Source organism: Haliaeetus leucocephalus, unplaced genomic scaffold (genome assembly GCF_000737465.1).
Source record: "Haliaeetus leucocephalus isolate CR32 unplaced genomic scaffold, Haliaeetus_leucocephalus-4.0 Scaffold76, whole genome shotgun sequence".
NCBI lineage: Eukaryota > Metazoa > Chordata > Aves > Accipitriformes > Accipitridae > Haliaeetus > Haliaeetus leucocephalus.
In genome coordinates, this window is record NW_010972512.1 from 3,458,876 (window position 1) to 3,478,149 (window position 19,274).

Below are 19,274 nucleotides of genomic sequence, written 5' to 3' on the forward strand. Positions count from 1 at the left end.
GCCGGCCCCGCTGCCGCTGCCCGCTCCCTCCCGCAGCTTGTCGGGCCGATCTGCGCCGCGCCTGAGGGTGAGTGAGGGCCGGGGACCCCCCCAGCTCACCCCTCCGGGGACCGGGGACGCGGCCGGGCGGGGGTACGGGCGGAGGGAAGGCTCCCAAGGCGTGCTTATGCTGATTATCCTGATGGATGGTAAAGAAAGTGGAGAGGAAGGGCCGCGACCTTCCTCCCTGACTTCCCCTTTGTCCCGCCGGGCGCAGGCTCCGGGGGAAGGTCCCCGGGATGAGCGGAGGGCGGCGGGGCCCCGCCGGCACCCCAGCACGCTCGGGCTGCGTGGCGGGGTCTGACCCCGCGGGGCTGGCGGGGAGCTCTGCCTCCGGAGCTGAGCCAGCTCGCTCGCCTGGTAGCAGCGGGGACAAAAGGCGCTCCGGGCTGGAGAGAAAGTCCGAGATTGTGGGATCTTGGGAGTGCGGTCAGAATCCCGGCGTGGGTCTGCGCGGGGAGACTTAATCAGCTTTGCTGACTCATAATAACGCTAGCGTTACGGCAAACTTGGTGAGAAGCCTTATTCTGGAGTAAAAGCACCCTCGGGGAGCATTTCTGCTACAGCTCCTGCTCTGTGCTGTGTCACACTCCAGAATCTCTTGGTCGTGTGGCTCCGGCCTGAAACGTTGCTGCATGGAAGGTACAAATTAAGTCTTGTGCACCGGGCCAGTGTTCGTTAGCAAAAGTCCTTGCAGCTGCAGACAAAGGTTGCTGATACGCACAAGGCACCAGAATCCGGAAACAGCCGCAAGGCGTGCAATTGGAGAGAGGCTGAAAGTCCTGTTGACTTTGGAGTGCTTAATGTGGCTCCAGATTACTAGAGCAAAGGCTCGAGGTTTAGTTTTGTACCAGTAGTGTAGGAGTAGCAGCTTTGTAATACACCTGGCTTAATGCTTTGCTGTGCTCTTTGCTGCTAAGATAAAGCCCCAGATTATAATTTAGCACTGTGAAGATAAAATGCTTCGCTCTTGCTGGCAGGCGGGGGGTCTCCACCGACCTTGTAATTTGAAGGGGGAAATGTGACCATCAACCTGCTCTCCTGGGTGGGAACGTGTTATATTTTCAGTGTGTCATCTCTCAGGTGCTAACCTCTATTACACGTAGGTGCAGCTGACTTTTCTTCGTTACTTTAGTTTTCAATGTTCTTACTGATAATTGTTTACCAAACTTCATGTGGACTAAGCCAGCTGTTGTCTTCACTTTGCTCCGTTGATAATCCCTTTGCAAATGAGAAATAAAAGCCTCTAGTCTCTGAAGATCCCTTGTGAGGGGTGCTGGCGCTGCTGCAATAGGAAGGCTGTTTGCACCGGTTCCATGAGGTGGCCCGTTTTCCCCCACACTGACAGGTTGTGCTGGTGGGACAGTGCAGGAGCCACCAAAACCTTGCTATGTGGTGGAGGCACCAGAGGGAGATAGGCATCGGCTGGGATTTTGGTTTGGAGAGGGAATTGGCTCAGTGCTGGAGAGAGATCTTTGCTGTCTTCTGCTGTGCTGCATGATGCAGCACCGTCATGGGTTACGCAGGCAGACAACATCTGAGGTTTAGGACTGTGCAAGAGGACCCGTGCCAGATGGTTGTGGGGAAGGGCCCTTGTGCTTGCTTGCAGGCGGGGAAGGTGCCGGAGCGCTCGGTGTCGAGCAGCTCCCAGCGGCGCAGGCTGATGGCAGGTCTGGCAGATGGGGAGCAGGGAAGAGGGAGAAGCACGCAACGCGGCTTTGCTGCGGGGCAGCGGGGCAGGAGGCTGCTGGATGCACCTTCTGCTCCCTGCTTCCGTCAGGCCTTGTCGTGGTTTAACCCCAGTCAGCAACTAAGCACCACGCAGCTGCTCACTCACTGCCCACCCCCCCGCAGTGGGATGGGGGAGAGAATTGGGGGGAAAAGAATAAAACTTACGGGTTGAGATAAGAACAGTCTAATAGGACAGAAAGGAAGAAAATAATGGTTATATTAATAATAATAAAGTGACAATAATAACAAAAGAATTGGAATATATAGAACAAGTGATGCACAATGCAATTGCTCACCACTCGCTGACCGTTGCCCAGAATACCCCGATCAGGTCAGCTGCCCTGGCTGTGTCCCCTCCCAACTTCTTGTGCCCCTCCAGCCTTCTTGCTGGCTGGGCATCAGAAGCTGAAAAATCCTTGTCTTAGTATAAACGCTACGTAGCAACAACTGAAAACGTCAGTGTGTTATCAACATTCTTCTCATACTGAATCCAAAACATAACGCTATACCAGCTACAAGAAAGAAAATGAACTCTGTCCCAGCTGAAACCAAGACGGGCCTGGGCAAGGAAGCGCAGAACCATTAAATGCAAACCACACGGGCCCTGGTGTCTCCTGGCTGGCAGACTTGCGTGTGCAGATGTTGGTAGATGCCAGCAGCTGTGTGTTGCTGGGGCTGTTCACTGACTTGTGACTCCGAGAGGGTTCCTTGAAGCTGTGGGAGTGAGCATCGCTCATCTTGCCAGTGCCCCTTTGCTTAAAAGGTTCAGTTGTTATTGCTATTGTTGTGGTGGGTTTTATTATTGTTTTATGTAAGGATGACCTTAGAGGTTCAAACTAACCATTTGCGTAGCCCAGCTCCATTCAGCCTGGGATTTCTGAGCCTGTTTGTGTTTGTATTATAATTCCCAATTTACCTACTTTGCTCACTTTCCCCTTGAGTTTATGAAAAGTGCCTGCATTCGTAACATCCCTCAGCAGGGAGCTCCACAGGTCTGTTTCCCACTGCATGAAAAAACACTTCTTTTGGTTTGTTTCCAATCTGTTTCCTGACTTCATCTGGTGACCCCTAGCTCTGATGTTGGAAGTGGCCACGAACAATTACTTTCTGTCCACCTCTCCGGAGCATCCCTGCGGGCACAGTGCTGTGTCAGTGAGGTCGTGGGACTTGGCCAGCCACAGCCAGAGCTGGTGGGACCTACCGTTGGCTGCAGTCCTGCTCCAAGCCAGAGGCTGGACTAAGGTCCTCCAGACACCACCTCCCACCAACACTTAACGTGATTTGAAGGCTTGCTTGACAGGAACTGAGCAGAGAGCCCTTGTTTTGTGCTGCTTAATACTCAGCAGGCACCAAGAGGCGAAAATTCCCCAACTCACCATTTCTCTCTTCCTTCAGCCAGTCCCTGTGCTGGGAGGTCTTGGGTCCATGCTCAGCAATTCTTCCGCACACACATATCTGCGTGTAGTGAGCTGCCACTTCTCCAGTCATACCCCAAAATAGTAATGGGCTCTCTTTCTGTGACAGCACCGAGATGGCTGTTCTTTCAAAGGAGTATGGCTACGTCATCCTGACGGGTGCTGCCAGCTTCGTCTTGGTCACGCACCTTGCGGTGAAAGTGGCCAAGGCCCGCAAGAAGTACAACGTGGAGGTGAGTGCTCAGGCTGAGGGAACGGGAAGGTCGGAGCCAGTGTGCAGGGGATGTTGCAGACAAGCTAGGTGACACCTTGCTTATTTTTGGGTGACTTGCTGACATTTCCTGCCCCTCCACACGGATGCAGAAGAGATGGAGGTGTCATTCTGGCTCTCCAGACTGGAGCAGACGGCACGACAGAGCTTGGGGTTTGGGGCATGAGGCGCTTGGCACCCAGCTGAGACAGCTGAAAGCATAAGGCTTTGAGCTTGGAAACGCTGATGAGCAAGAAACCGCACAGCCCTTCTTCCCTGCAAAGGCAGCTGATGCAGCATTGGGGGCAAAGGGATTGTAGTGGAACAAAAGTGACAGGAGGGTTTCTCGAACTCGGGGGGGGGGGGGGGGGGGAGGGGGCCCTAACCACAAGAAGTCTTTCAAAGGGACCTTCCCTCAGCATTGCCTCTGAGCTGGGCAGGCCTGTGGGCTGGGTGGGGGCAGCCCGTCCTCTCAGTGAGTCAGGGCGATGGCATGCAGAGGCTGCTGTGCCACTCCAGGCACAAACCTTCCTTTGCTCTTTTCCCCATGTCACTGGGGGAAGTGACAAGCAGGGGTGGGCGCAAGGACAGCCCCGGGCATGTGCTGCAGACCTTGGGTACCTGTTGGGGGGGATCCCACTGCTGCTGCATGAAGTCAGGATTATAGCAAACGTACCCAGCATGTAATGGTGCACAGAGCACAGGATTTCAGGCTTGGGGAAGCCTCTGCAGCCAAGCAGCAGCTCTGGCTGGCTGCTCAGCTCTGCAGTAGTGAGGAAGGCAGAGAAGACATGGGGGCATGTCTTCAGTAACACTGCTTTGCTCTCCCCTCCAGAGAGATGGGATTTAAACAGGGAGGTCACGGAGCACCCGGCTATCTTCTGTTCCAAGCAGGGCCAGCTCCAGGGGACAGTCAGATTGCTCAGGGAGTTCAGGAAGTGGCCTGGGGCAAGCAGTAATTTCAACAAAGCATTTGTGGGTCACAGGGCAGGAGACAGGCTCTAACTTACCAACACAAGTCAGTCTTGCAAGCACTGGGGCAGCACTGGGCTCCCTGGGGAGCGGTGCTGCCGGGCACGCTCCTCACTGCTGGAGAACAGGCTCCCAAGCCCAGACTGCGCTTGCTCATATTTTGCTGCTGGGTTTGGTTTTTTTTTGGCAGTATCCAACCATGTACAGCACAGACCCTGAACACGGGCGTATATTCAACTGCATCCAGCGTGCGCACCAGAACACGTGAGTAACATGTACGAATGCAGACCTTGAAAATACACAGGGCTGTGGAGCAGGGCCTACAGCGAGAGACTCGCTGCTGCCAAGCGCTTGGGTTCAGGGTCAACGCTTGAGGAAAACACACGGCCGGGTCACGCTCAGCAGTAAGGCCGTGCTGGCTCGTTACCGTGCCTTAAACCAGGAGACGGGGCTGTGAAGCAGCCTCCTCTTCCCTGGTGCCTGGCTCTTTTCCTCTGTGGGCAGATCTGAAGACACTAGAAGTCTTGCTTCCAGAAGAGGCTGCCTGGGGACTGCTGATCTGTTGTGCTGCCCAGGTCTCCCTCCAGGGAGGTCTAAGACCACCCAGCTACTGTGGACCAGGCTGCAACAGCACATCAGAGGGGTGCTTGGGAGGAACAACTCTTCCTGGGTTAGCTGGTGGCAAGTAGTATTTAGCAGTGGCTTAGGGCACAGAAGGGAGAGAGTGGGTGGGTGGGCTCAGAGAGAGGCACAGACAGGGAAAGTCCCTAAAAGTCTGTGCATGCTCACATTCCTTCTTTCCTCCATCTGTGGCCACAGCATTGAGCACAGAGATTCATAACAGTCAGGCCCAACAGAGACCTTGGCAGGGGATGCTCGCAGCTTCTGCATTTCTAGAGTTTCCTCTTTGTGAGCAACTTGAGCACAAACACGGCCTCCTCGCTTTTATTTTCAGATTGGAAGTTTATCCCGCCTTCCTGTTCTTTTTAGCCACTGGTGGAGTCTACCACCCGGTAAGTGATGCTACAGTGCAGGTCTGCATGACTGAACTCTGCTCTTGCTCCCTGACTTGGGGAGGGTGGGGGGCAGTAGGCCAAACTAGCCCCTCTGGAGGCAGCAGGCTGCTTCACTAGCCACATCACGCTTCACAGCTGTGCCCCTTCTGAAAATGTAGTTGTAGAAGGTCTTGTGCAGGGGAATCACAAGTATTTAATAAACTCATTACTGCTGCTTCAGCTATTAGAGCCCTTTCCCTCCCCTAAGGGTGCCTTGTTGGACAAACTGAAGCATTCACAGCCTCCAGTCCATGAGTGGGAAGGGTCCCTCCAACCCTGCCTGGTTCTTCCAAGCCCTGCACGGTCCCGCTGGGCTTACAGCAGTACTACTCAGCAGCTGGTTGTGGGGAGGACAGGAACACTTTTTCTCCCACCTAAGAACACTTTCATGAGGAGTCTATCTGACAAGAATAGATGGGGAACATGGTGATCTTCCCACTCACTTCCACCAAAGGAGGTGCGCAAAGGATCAAAAAAAGCCTGGATTATTTTTAACTAAAAGATGTAGACAACCCATGAGGAGGGAGGCATGTGGGAGAGGCCAAAACCAGTAGCTCTTTCTTTGCCACCAATAGACAAATCAGGCCCTTCTTGAATATTCTTTTTCAGAGAGGGAAGGAAGCAGCATAGGCAGATCTGGCAAACTGGAGCCAGGTTGCAGCAAGCTTTAAATTAAGAGGCAAGGTGGAAGTTTGTAACACCTGCAACAGGAAAAGCTGTACACCTGCTGGAGGCAGGCAGTGGAGTGGGGCTTGGGGCAACAGCTGCCTCCAAAATTGTGGCACTTGGTCTAGCTCACTAACTGGACACTGGTAAAATGAGATTCAGCACCTGCTGCCTGCATGACTTAACCATTTCTTGCTTGGGAAGAGCTGTGCTGCAAAAGAGCAAGACTCTGCGTCACATGCTTCCTCCCCACAGGCATCATGAAAGTGACTCCTATACAAAACTCACCCTAGCACACTGCATCAGTCACCCGTCTCCCCCACGCTGACTCCCAGTTGTCCTGGCAAGGTCAGCACCCACACAGTAGTTGGTGGTCGCTTCTTTGAAGCAGGGCTGCTGTAACAGCAAAGCACATGCAAGCAGCAAGTCTCCAAAACCTTAATGTTTCTCCTTTCTCTCTAGCGGATTGCCACAGGGCTTGGCCTCACCTGGATCCTTGGGAGAATCCTTTATGCCCATGGCTACTACACAGGAGGTGGGTCTTCACCCTGCAGCACACAGCAGGCACTTGGAAACTCAAATCTCCTACAGTGGCCTCAGGGCTCTTTCCTCCAGCTCACATTAGGGAGGCAGCATAAAGCTTCCACTCCAGGTGTAGAGAAAAGGGTGCACGTCCACAGGCTGCTAACTCTGAGTACTCTTTTCCTACTGCTAGGAAGAGCACTAGCCTAATAATAGCACAGACTGAGGGTAGGTACATGGCCTGAGCTGGTGCCTGCTGTTTTGCCTTGAGATATATCTCTAATTCCTGCTCCCTCTTTAATTTTCAGGATGGGGTAGACTAGCCTTTCAGTGATGGCCTGCTGAGCTGACAAAACATGTCTTTTTTCCAGATCCAAAAAACCGAAGGAGAGGGGCCATTGGTTCAGTTGCACTCATTGGGCTAGTGGGCACAGGCGTGTATTCAGCTTGCCAGCACCTCGGCTGGATCTGCCAGGACTAAATGACCATCATGATGGCTGCCTGGGAAACTAAAGGCATTTTTGTTTTCTTTTAGAACATTTCCTTGTTGTTTTCCTTTTCTCCTCATTCAATAAAATGAAGTTGTCAATTCTATATTTTCATTCTAAAGTTATAGAGGGTTTTCTTAAGAAGTTTTGCAGAATGCTAGAACAACTCTGGTTTTGTAGGCCTACAGAAATGTGCCCATCAGGCAGAGACGTTCTAGCTTTTATGATTTTTAGTGACCGAAAAGCTATGTTGCACCCTGTTCAACCCACAGAGCAGCAGCCCTCTTTATGAACCCCTCAGTTCATGTCACTCTGAGATAAGATGTTCCAGACAGAGTTAATATTTATTTATTTGATTGCTAAAAAAGAAGTAGGCAAACATTTAAAGTTGTTGCTTCATCACGTTTATAAAGAACAGTAGACCTATAGGAAGGAAGGAAGTCAAAGAGCTTTCAGTTAAGAGCAGCAGCACTCTATCCTATGCTGGAGCTTGCTACCACCCTGGTTGTGCTCCATAGTCTGTGTGTGGAGATGATCCTCAGGGTCATGCCTGTCCCAGGCAGCATCAGCTAACCATCCCAAGGTGGGACTAAATATTGTGGGAAGTGAGGTACAGTTAAAAAAAACAAAACTTGTGTTTACAAGGGGGCTAGAGGGAATAAACAATCCTACCCTTAAGGCTGTTATGTAGTCAGAGAATAGACAGAGCCTATAGCTACAGGATATCAATGTGTCCAAGAGCTTATGTGTGCACTGAGTAGGGTCACATCTGTTAAGCCAAAGATGAAGTTGACCGAGGGTGGAAGGCAGTGGGGTTCAAGGCACGCAGCACAGGAAGCAGTCTGGGCCAGGCCTCTGTCACTGACAAGCCTCTGGCAACACCTAGGTAGTTGCATGAGCTGCTGCTGAAAGCCATATTGCTGCCTCCTAGCCCGAGGTACCAGACAGGACAGAGCAGGCCCACAAGCTAAGCCCTGTGTGTACATTCCTCCTGGCAGAAGCAGGATGGCTAAATGCTGCTCCAGCAATGTTACCCTCCAGGCACTTACAATTTTAGAGCACTTTATTGCTGTGTAAATGATCCACATCTCTGGCTGACAGGCAAGAACTGGCTGTTGCTCCCTTGAGCAGGCTGCAGAGCCACTAGAACACAGATTCCACATCACCCATCTCCACGCAGACAGTCTTCAGCTGCGAGTAGTACTCAATGGCTGCCCGCCCGTTCTCTCTGCCAAATCCTGCAGGGACAAGCCAGAAGTGAGAACACAGCTCCAGGCTGTGCCAGGTACCACTCATATCCCCTGTAACTGGCATGTAGTCATACCAGGGAAGGTCAAACAGAGCTCACCTGATGCCTTGTAACCTCCGAAAGGCAGCTCCACAGGGCTGATGTTGTAATTGTTAATGAAGCACATCCCAGCCTTGAGAGCAGCTACTACCCTGTGAGCCTTCTGGATATCCCTGCAGGAAAAGGGCAATTCAGCTGGATCCCTTCCCATTCATTCCCTCCTTCCCTGCCAGTTAACATCCCACTACAGAAAGGTCAGCAGGTAGCAGTGTTTTTTGGAGCACAACCTGCCCTGCTCTGTCTTTGCCTGCTCAAAGGATGCAGCTCCTATTCTCAAGGACACTCAAAACTGCATTTGATTTGAGAAGGCAGGACAAGGACACCAGCAAAGCAGACTATGGCAAGCAGCCAGCAGATGTCTTTGCATGCTTTCAGCAGCGTAGCAGGCTCCTGATGCACGTCTCTGCGAGATGCAGGAAGGCAGGCAGCAGGCCAAGCACAAGCTGGAAGGAGTCTGAAGGACAGCTGGGCCCACCTAACCCTTCAGGAAAAAAACTGGGAGGAGATGTGCAGTCATTTACAATGTTCCCTTCTGGCAATCCCTTGCTCCAGCTTTTCTGGAAGAGAATATCCATGCCCGTGCCAGGCACTGCAAGAGGAGCATCAAGTTGCTGCAGTATTTCCCTTCTCCCTAGACTGCTTCCACACCAGCCACGCTACCCAGTCATACCTGGTAAAGACACCACCTGCCAGGCCAAATTTGGTGTTGTTGGCTCTCTCCACAACCTCCTCCTCCGTGTCAAATGGCAGAATGGACATGACAGGCCCAAAGATTTCTTCCTTCACACAAGTCATGTCATCCGTGCAGTTCCCTGGAAGCAAGGCAGAGAACACGTCCTTCAGGAGGAAGAGCTAGTGGCACAGCCTGTGTATTCGGCAACCCACACAGCCTTGGAGACAGCACTCAGCACTGCACAGCCCCCCTGACTTGGCTAGCAGTGGAGCAAGTCCCATCCTGCATCTCAAGGCAGCAGAGGCACTAACTGCACGTGCCCTCTCAGACCTTCCAACAGCAGAGATTTCTCTGGATGCAGTTCTTGGGTACCTCAGCTCTCTCTAGTACACCTATGAGTGCCTGTCTACACTGCGGATGTACACAGAGGCAGGTTACGCTGAACACAGCTTTTTTCTAGAAGAAACTCAGTAATATCCACATAGAAGACCACAGTACCATGATAGGAAGGATCATACCTAACACACAGGGTCGCATGTAGTAGCCATTCTTCAGCTTCGGGTCATCTGGCACCCACAGGTCCCCACCACACAGCACCTCTGCCCCCTGAAAAAGAGCCAAGCAGAAGGTAGGCATACACATCCAGGAGCATCCTGCCCAGCTGCCGCAGCTCTGGCTGGCCAATAATCCCTGCTGGGTTTACAGTCCTATCGGACAAACAGTGCCTGTGCCCTCCCTGGCGTCTCTCCAGGTCAGGACTGCTGACAGAGCATCACTGATAGATGAGGGTCAGGGGGTGAGACCCATCCTAAAAGTCTGAACAATGCCAGTTTGGGGTGCAAGTGCCACAGGAGCCAGTGTAGGTTTGAGGGAAGCAACTACAACTAGGAGCAGATCCTCAGCTGGTATCACATTAACTTCCACATCTTCACATGGTGTGAATTCCCTCGTTAGCGAGTCAACCAGTCCCTTAGCACTCCACCTGGCAAGAAACACCTACCTCCATCAAATGCCCAGTTTTAGAGATGGGGACTTCTCCTTCCTTCCCCACATCTCCTTCCACATCCCTCTTCCTGTTTCCAAATCCTGGTCTAGCCCTCCTGGCTTTCACTCACAGTTCCCCTTCTCCATCCCTTCCCCAAACTGGCTACACCTAGTCATATACCTAGCACTGACATTTAAAACATCTTTACACTTTACAATAAAACCTGGAGAAAAAAAAAAAAACAAAAAACCCTGTGTAGATCTTATTGCTCTTACAGAGATGGTTTCCAGCAGCCTGTAAATTTGGCCTTTGATCCTTAGCAAGCTCTTTCTCCAACAAAACTGGAACCCAAATGAGATAACAGCCAAGCGTGCAAGGTGGCACCACAACTTAGAACCAGCCCAAACCTTATGGATTATCCCGTTTTACACACTGCCTTGCTGGGTATCTCACCACCTCTAAAACTTGGCAGGATATGAAAAGCCATGTCAACTTCAATGCTGATTCAGATAGGCACTGGGTCACTTTTAATCATGGAATGGTTTGGGTTGGAAGAGACCTTTAAAAGTCATCTAGTCTAACCCTCCCCTGCAATAAGCAGGGACATCTTCAACTAGATCAGGTTGCTCTGAGCCCCGTCCAGCCTGACCTTGAATGTTCCCAGGCATGGGGCATCTACCACCTCTCTGGGCAACCTGTTCCAGTGTTTCACCACCCTCATCATAAAAAATTTATTCCTTATACCTAGTCTGAATCTACCCTCTTTTAGTTTAAAGCCATTACCCCTTGTCCTACTGCTACAGGCCCTACTAAGAAGTCTGTCCCCATCTTTCTTATAAGACCCCTTATAAGGGGGGGGGGGTTGCAGCTGAAAGGCTGCAAGAAGGGGTCCCCGGAACCTTCTCTTCTCCAGGTTGAGCAACCCCAACTCTCTCAGCCTTTGTTAATAGGAGAGGTGTTCCATCCCTCTGATCATTTTTGTGGCCCTCCTCTGGACCTGCTCCAACAGGTTCATGTCTTTCCTGTACTGAGGATTCCAGAGCTGGACACAGTACTCCAGGTGGGGTCTCACCAGAGCAGAGGGGCAGAATCACCTCCCTTGACCTGCTGGCCACCCTGCCTTGGATGCAGCCCAGGATACGGTTGGCCTTCTGGGCTGTGAGCGCATGTTGTCGGCTCATGTCCAGCTTTTCATCCACCAGTACCCCCCAAGTCCTTCTCCACAGGGCGGCTCTCAATCCCTTCATCCCCCAGCCTGTATCTGATACTGGAGGTTGCTCTGACCCATGTGCAGGACCTTGCACTTGGCCTTGTTGAACCTCATGAGGTTCGCATGGGCCCACTTCTCAATCTCGTCCAGGTCCCTCTGGATGGCATCCCGTCTCTCAGGCATGTCAACCGCACCACTCAGTTTGGTGTTGTCTGCAAACCTGCTGAGATGCACTTGATCCCACTATGTCACTGATAAAGATATTAAACAATACTGGTCCCAATACAGACCCCTGAGGGACACTACTTGTCACCGATCTCCATCTGGACATTGAGCCATTGACCACTACCCTCTGGATGTGACCATCCAACCAATTCCTCATCCACCAAACAGTCCACCCATCAAATTTATGTATCTAGTGGCCCAAGACACCTAACGAGTAATTCAACCGCAACAAAAAAAAACCAGCTTAACTGGGAAGGCATGGGGCAGGAAAGCAGGTGCCAGTCTCTCTAACAAGAAAGAGAAACATTTCAGTGCAGTCACAAGGCAGCATCACAATCTCACCTGCTCCTTCGCCTGCTTGATAAAGCCCTGGACACGATCCAGGTGGGGCCGGTTGATGAGGGCTCCCATCCGTGTGTCTTCCAGAAGCGGGTCTCCAATTTTGATTTTCTGGGTGCGTTTCACCACCTCCTTTGTGAAGGCATCCAGTATCTTCCTCTCCACAAACACTCGCGTGCCGTTGCAGCACACCTGAGATAAAGGGCAGGCTGCTCAGTGTAAGACACACAGCACTCCACAGTCCTTCCCTGCTTGGGACCTGCTACAGAGGCTCTCAGAAAAGCCCCTTCACAGCTGCTAAAACAGCTAACTTGTCCTTGGGGACAAAGACGACTAGATTATCCTGCTGCTCATGACTGCACTGAACAGTCCATGCTGGACACAGTGGTAATGATGCCACCAGGTGGCGAAAACGCATCAACTCACCAGCAGAAGAGCACTTGAGCTGACTTCCAGTTCCCAGAGATGACCTCGGTAAACCAATTTGCCAGCAGGATTACACAAAACCTGCAGCACGTGTAGAGATCCCAAATACGGGACAGAGCCCCATAGGGCTGTGGCTCAGTGCAACAGACTGGAACCTGCTGCTCCTCCAGAGGACACCAGCACAGCTTCTTCTGACCTCTGAGCACCAGACTGGAGCCCAGGGCACGGGAGCAACTGTTCTGAGCTGGGTACCAGGTGTTAGAGAGGCTCCACTTCTGGGAAGGACAGGGCATCGGCTCAGGCATACTCTGCTGTGATGCCCTACACTGGCTTCTGCAAGGGCATCCCTTCCGATCCCTTGTGACACTGCACAGGGAAATGTGTGGCAAGATGGGAGCTTCAGGGCATCCCTCACTATGCAAGGCCACAGGCTGGCTCTGCTGCCCAATTCTCAAACCACCCCACCACACTGAGAAGGACCACTCCTGCCCCATGGACACACACCTCGCCCTGCGTAAGGAAGTTGGCCATGAGGGCTCCGTTCACAGCATTCTCCAGGGCACAGTCTGAAAAGATGATAAGGGGGGATTTACCCCCCAGCTCCAGGGTGACTGGTTTGATCCCTTTAGCTGCCATCTCCATGATCTGAGGGAAACAAGCACAGAAGAGACAAATGACCCACTAGCTGGTGGAGGGAGGCAAGAGAGACCCAAAGGGAGAGCTCCTGCAGGGCCCTTCACCAGCAACAGAAACAGCACAAAGGGCAAGCGGGGTTTCCTAGACGTGTTTAGTTCAGACTGGGGACAGTCTCAAAGGGTTTGGGGTTTGTTCTTTATTTTAAAGATAAAACCAACAAAACCTGAGGAGTCATTTGCAGGAAGTCTCGTGCTCAGCGTAAGCTGAGGACAGCTATAACTACATCTGTGTCACTGCACCCCACAGGTACGCACATGTAGGGAGCGTTCAAGGGGCAACATTTCCCCTCTTTCAAATCAGAATTTATTTTTAGAAGTCTTTTTAGGGACTTCTGATTGAAGAATTTATTTGAAGAATAAATTGAGGGTAAGAAATTCACAAAAACTAACCTCTTGCTTAAAAACAGCAGGTTGCATACAACTAAGCCGAGCTATTACTGCCAGAAACGCTCCCACATTTTCGCAGTGCTGCTGTTTTATGTACCCTCCTCCCTATATAGATACCCTTTAGCAGCTCAGAGACTTCACTGCAACCAGGGGCTAAAGAAATAAAGATGACCAAGGGGCTCCTCTGAAAGGACTGAGTGCCCAAGCCCATGCCCAGTAGGATAACTGGAGCCCCAGTGTAACCCTGTACGTGCAAATCCTATGCTCAGACCCAGAAATGCTGACTCACACCCCATCTTTACAAGCCTCATGCACAAAAGCTCAAGGAGATATCGACGTCCGCAGCACACCAGGAAGGCTGGCACTACAGACACCTTGTGTCCCCGAGTGTGAAGGTGCCTTTACCTTGATGCCAGTTGGCACACTGCCAGTGAAAGAGATTTTGGCCACATCTGGGTGATGACAGAGGAACTGGCCTGTGGCCGCTCCACCCTGCACCACATTGAAGAGCCCCTTGGGCACACCGGCCTCTGTGAAGATCTCTGCCAACCTCACCACCGAAACAGGGGTGAAGGGAGAGGGCTTGAAGACCATCGCATTGCCTAGGGGAACCCAGACAAAGGCAAGGTGCGGTTAACAGCCAAACTGCTTTAGGGAAAAGAAATAAAAACCAAAAACACCACAAAAAAACCCAAACCACACAATAAGTTTGTCTCAACAGATCCTAGAAGATTCCCCCCAAGAGAGGAGGAAACAGTTTCAGCTGAACATTGCAACCAGTGAAAGGGAGGAACTGCACCTTCCCACTGGGAAGGGCTGGGAGAGATGGGGCTGCACTGCAGACATTTCCAGAGACCTTCCCCATCTGGTACAAAGCCAAGCAATCAGTCTTTTTCCTGATGCACTCCCTGCCCTCCTAGCATCTACCGTGTTCCCACTTCCATTTCCTTTCTCTTCTGGCCAGAGTAACAGCCTGAAGGTTCTGCTAATCCTTCAACACCTCCTTCAAGGTAATCCTAGACTTCATCCCCGCAATCACTCTCCCAAACAGGATCATTTGGCTTCAAAGAGAAGCTTGCACAGACAGAGAGTCTTCATTACCGCAAGCCAAGGCCGGGGCAGACTTCCAACAGGCAATCTGGAAGGGGTAATTCCAGGCTCCAATCCCAACACACACTCCAAGGGGCTCTCTCCGAGTGTACCCAAAGGATCCCCCAGGCAGTTGGATGTGTTCACCTGCAAAGAAAAGAAACAGCCAGAAGTTAGAGAAGAGCAAAGCCCCTTCCTGTCTTATCAGAGCCTCAGGGGCCAGATCTTGCTTTGATTGGGAACAGAGACACATGGCTTTTACCCCAGCAAGCTCACAGAAGGTACATAAGTGCCCACAGAGCATGGCAGCATTAGGTAGAGATCTCTGAAAATCCTTCCAAGATCTTCAGAAAAAGGAGTAGTCCATCTCTTAAGAAATCAACAGCAAAGATGGTTTCATGCCATGGAAATTACCAGGGAATACAAGTGGCAGGACAGAGAGTAAAGAGCAAACTCCAGTAACGTTCTCACCAGCTAGAGATCCTGCCAGTCCTGCATAATACTCCAGACACTGCCAGGATATGTCAATGTCCACTCTGGCTTCAAAGATAGATTTCCCATTGTTGATGGTTTCCATGGTGGCAATTTCTTCTCTCTGCTCCTGTGAGAGGCACAGCACAGCGATAATACATTAGAGAAGTCTGTAGTAGATCTCCACAAGGCAATACCTGGTTCTCAATCACACAAGTCCCAAACAAGGCTCTGCCATCAGTAAGCCAGGCTCTGCTGTGAGAAACTGTCATCTCTAAAAGGTACATTCCCAACTACTATTTATCAGTTTCCCAGTGGCAACCAATTGCAGGGGAATGTCAAACAGACGGCCGCTGCTGCCGCTGGGGTTCACTGCTGGTCCAGTCTTGCCTAACATCCCCGTTCATCTAAAAGATGAGCAAACCTGAACTTGGAAGCTGGCTGGCAAACAATGATTAGAATTCAAAGAACTAAACTGGGAAGAACAACAAACAGCAAGATCAAAATGGAACCAGAGGACTTAGTGAAGAATGGATAAAGCAACACAGCTGGGAAACATCCTTTAACAGACCATCTCCCTGACAGGAATATTATCCTATTGCGGAAGTCTGGCAGAAGGAAACAGTTTTCTCATCACATATACACAATGGGGAAAGAAGGTCTGGTTTCTTACAGACCTGTGCCTCCATGGGGATTAACTTTGATGTCCAAGATTTGTATCCTCTCCCTCCCATGTGTACTATCTGGTGTCTAAGATAAAAACCAGCATTCCTACGTTTTTTTTATTGCTAAACTAAGACACACTCCAGTCGCGTGACAACAGTGTCTGACAAGCTAGAAGTTCAACAATGTGACAGTTGTGCAATTTCAGCTTCATCCTTGGACTTGTAAAAAGAAGTACAAGCCCTGCAAGATCTCGACTGGATGGCTTCAGTTTTATGTCTTCTAACAGAATTAAGCAGAGAAAGTACACACTGGCCTTGAATACAGTGACAAGACTGAAGCCCTGCCCAAGGCAGCCTACTGTCTCTTCTGGTCAAAGGTGGGTTTTAACTCCTGCGTTCCTCCTGGAGCTCTGGAAGTCCCGCTGGAAGCCCCCAACAACAACATTAACCCACAAGAAAGCTCAGAGACAAAGCCACCCCACTCCAAAAAAGGAGACGAGCTCCCACAACATACCCGAATAATTCTGGCAGCCTCCAGCAGTACCCTGCTTCGCTCCATGCCAGACATCTGACTCCATATTTTAAAGGCAGCCTTTGCACTCTGCACAGCCAGATCGACCTCCTTTTGCCCAGAGCAGACCACCTTGCATATCACACGACCTAGGCACATTTTAAACAGGAAATAAACAGGCGGGAAATCTCAGAAAAGGGGCACAGAAGAATATGGTTTATCTTGCATTGAAACCCAAAGTCTTCAGATCAGCCACCTATATATACACCAGGCTTACAGAACTTCATGCTATGGTTCCCATTGATTTGTAATTGGCTATAGAAGAGGTGCTGCAATTCAGCTGGTCTGAAGTACAAGATCTGCCATTCTCCACAGTCATGTTCTAGTTACTAATTAGCTCCGATTATTACAAAATTCCTCTGCTTCCCACTGGAGTTTGTTTTACTTCTACCACCAGCTTCAGGACTCTGTTACACATTCCCCAGCATAGTTAAACACTCTTTCTTGAGGTGATTCTGCTGAAACCTAGATACGTCCAATTAAAAAAAAAAAATTTAGAAATGTTTAAATCATATCCTTTGCCAAGATCAGGCACCACTCGACTTTTTTAAGAATCAGGGCTGATTTCTTCTAAAAAGTTTGATGATTGGCACTGCAGGAGGCAAAACGCAGCCACCAAAAGACCCCAGCCTTCAGGACGCCTGCATAGGCGGTATCGGACGTGGGCAGCTGGGAAAAGCCGATGGCACCCGGCCCTTGCAGTTAAATAACAAGTAGGCAACTCCCGGCCACCGGCCCCGCGCCTCAGCGCAGCTTTAACCCCCCCACACCCCGAGCAGGCAACGGGGAGGTACCTGTGGCCGGCTCATACACCTCCTCGGCCTGGCCTCCATCGACGGGCTGAACGCGGCCGCCCGCCCGGTAGTTGAGGGGCTGCTGGATGGTGACGGTACCGGTAACGCTGCTCATGGCGAGGCTGGGACGAAAGGAGCAGAGCCGGGGCAAAAGGCTGGGCAACCGGGACCGCACCAGCATCGGCTGGGCCGTCGGGAAGGGAAGGCGGTGGGCCGGGAAACCCCACGGGAGACGTACCCCTGGGCCAGCCCCGCCCGGGTGCCTTTTACCTCAGGGCCGCGGGCCCCGCCCCGCGGCCCTGCCCGGCGCTCGGGCTCCCCCTGGCGGCTCGGAGGTAATACGTCCCACCCAGGGCGACGCCGAACTTTCAGAGGTTTCGGTAAATGGTTTTAAGATTGGCAAAGAACGAGTCGATACGTACAACCGAACGGCTGAGCTGCGGGAAAGCAAACGCCCGCGGATGTATATTTCACAGCCGTCTACTGCAGAGTTTCTGAAAAGTTCCTCTAATAGCTGCGGCCAGGGACGGGACGCAAGACTGCGCTGCAAATTGCGTAAAGGACAAAAAGAAGCGCAAATGAACAGGTCTACAGCTGCGCGAGATGATGGATGGGAGCAGCACGGGCTGGGGACTAGCAGCAACACATGTATATTACCACCCCCTGGCAGTAGTTAAACCTCCTCAAAGATGTGCAATTTATGTTGAGATTATTTTTTTTTTAAAGTTATCCATGAAACAGAACCAAAAACATCCTTTTTTCCTTCCAAACCAGACTCTTCCTGTGATCATAAAGTTGTTTTTCGTTCCATGTTGTAGCTTCTTGGAACTCAGACCTTTCAGCAGCTGAGGTTAGGAAAGATGTTCTCCCTCAGTTCATTATAATGATTAACAACCCCCAGGGAACTACAGTATCAAACAAATGAGAGCAGAAAGCAACCAGAATATAGCAACGGATCAATAATTCTCAGATAATCTGTGGATGTGCAAACGTTTCCCTCCCCAGCTGACAAAGCGTGGTGTGATGCAACAGGGCACAGATTTGCCGAGGGCAGAGATTCTGACAGCAGCAGGAAAAGTTACTATACTGCACTTAAGGCTTCCGAAGCCGTAAAGGTACAAGTTTGTCATTATGCTTGATCAGATGCGGCTGTCTTTGTTGGATCAAACAACCACATGCTGCAGAATAAACTACTTCAACAAGGCTGCTCCATGCAGGTAACACAGGCTGGGGTGTTTCTGGCTTTGCTGTGGGATCAGGCCCTTGAACTATGAGAGGCCACGCTAGGGAATCAGGAATTACACAATGGGGGCTGCTCCTTATGGAAGGTTGTAGCTACACCAGACACAACGGTAAGTAAAAAAAAAAAAAAGTAAAAAAATGCAGCTTTAGAGCCAGGCAGCATCAGGATACAGTAGAAGTTCCACACTCATGATTTATCTTTAAATAATCCTACAAAAGCGCCCCATACTTATTAGTGAAAATTAGTCCAATATTTAGTATTTAATAACAGTATTGCACATGCTCCACACTGCCATAAGGTGTTTCAGATTTACTCTCTTGCCATCTATCTAGTCAAAAACTCCCAGTAAGAAGTACCACATGATAAACCTCTGGTCACAGAAACAAGAAATAATAGTCCCTAAGGGTACTGCCTGCTTCAGGAAAACTATCAGCCTAACTTGAGAGTGGCAGCAAGATTTATTCCCCCGTTTTAAACAAGGTGAGCAGGTTCCAGCCAACAAGACTGAGCCAGGTAGTTATCTGGTGAAGCAGAAGACAATGTAGAGAGCTTCCTGGCCTAAGAAAGAAGCCTTTTAAGATGCATACTGATCATCAGTCTGTTCAGCAGTAAACTAAGGAGCATGAAATAAAACGCTGCTCTCGTAACCACTCAGGCAATAAAACGTTCAGTACCAGTGGATGGTATTGACATAATTTAACAGTTCACTCAAGTTTGAAGGCCAGGTTTGTTTCTGTAATTGAGCAGATTCTGCCTAAGCAAGCAACTTTTACAGAAGCTGTGTAATGCCACAAAAATCTCTGTGGGGCTGTACTTTGCCACGAAGACACAGGCTGACAGTACATCCAGAAACACTTGCAACCTCCAAGGGCAGCCTGGCACAGAGGCAGGTTCCAGTGCCTGCAGTCACCTGAGCCAACAAAAAACCTCACCCTCCACGCTGGAAGTCTTGCTAAGGGAGAACTAAGCCCACCTCCTTGCCCAGCTCGCTACTACACAAGACTAGAGCCAAGTC

At 50.8% G+C, this 19,274-nt stretch overlaps 2 protein-coding genes across 2 annotated transcripts; one reads left to right on the forward strand and one right to left on the reverse strand.

Annotated features, from left to right (window-relative positions):
- Positions 1–16: 16 nt before the first annotated feature.
- MGST3 (microsomal glutathione S-transferase 3) lies at positions 17–7,256 on the forward strand. The gene is made up of 6 exons (XM_010581732.1): positions 17–67; positions 3,295–3,418; positions 4,598–4,671; positions 5,363–5,420; positions 6,591–6,663; positions 7,022–7,256. Exons 2-6 carry the CDS (start codon positions 3,302–3,304, stop codon positions 7,129–7,131), a joined length of 432 nt encoding a protein of 143 aa, XP_010580034.1. The 5' UTR covers positions 17–67; positions 3,295–3,301; the 3' UTR covers positions 7,132–7,256.
- A 489-nt stretch (positions 7,257–7,745) lies between these two features.
- Positions 7,746–17,296, reverse strand: ALDH9A1 (aldehyde dehydrogenase 9 family, member A1). Its single transcript, XM_010581745.1, has 11 exons — positions 17,017–17,296; positions 16,166–16,311; positions 14,987–15,116; positions 14,528–14,662; positions 13,832–14,028; positions 12,849–12,989; positions 11,922–12,110; positions 9,678–9,765; positions 9,157–9,298; positions 8,487–8,599; positions 7,746–8,376 (listed from the first exon to the last, which is right to left on the reverse strand). Exons 1-11 carry the CDS (start codon positions 17,195–17,197, stop codon positions 8,282–8,284), a joined length of 1,557 nt encoding a protein of 518 aa, XP_010580047.1. The 5' UTR covers positions 17,198–17,296; the 3' UTR covers positions 7,746–8,281.
- Positions 17,297–19,274: the final 1,978 nt, after the last annotated feature.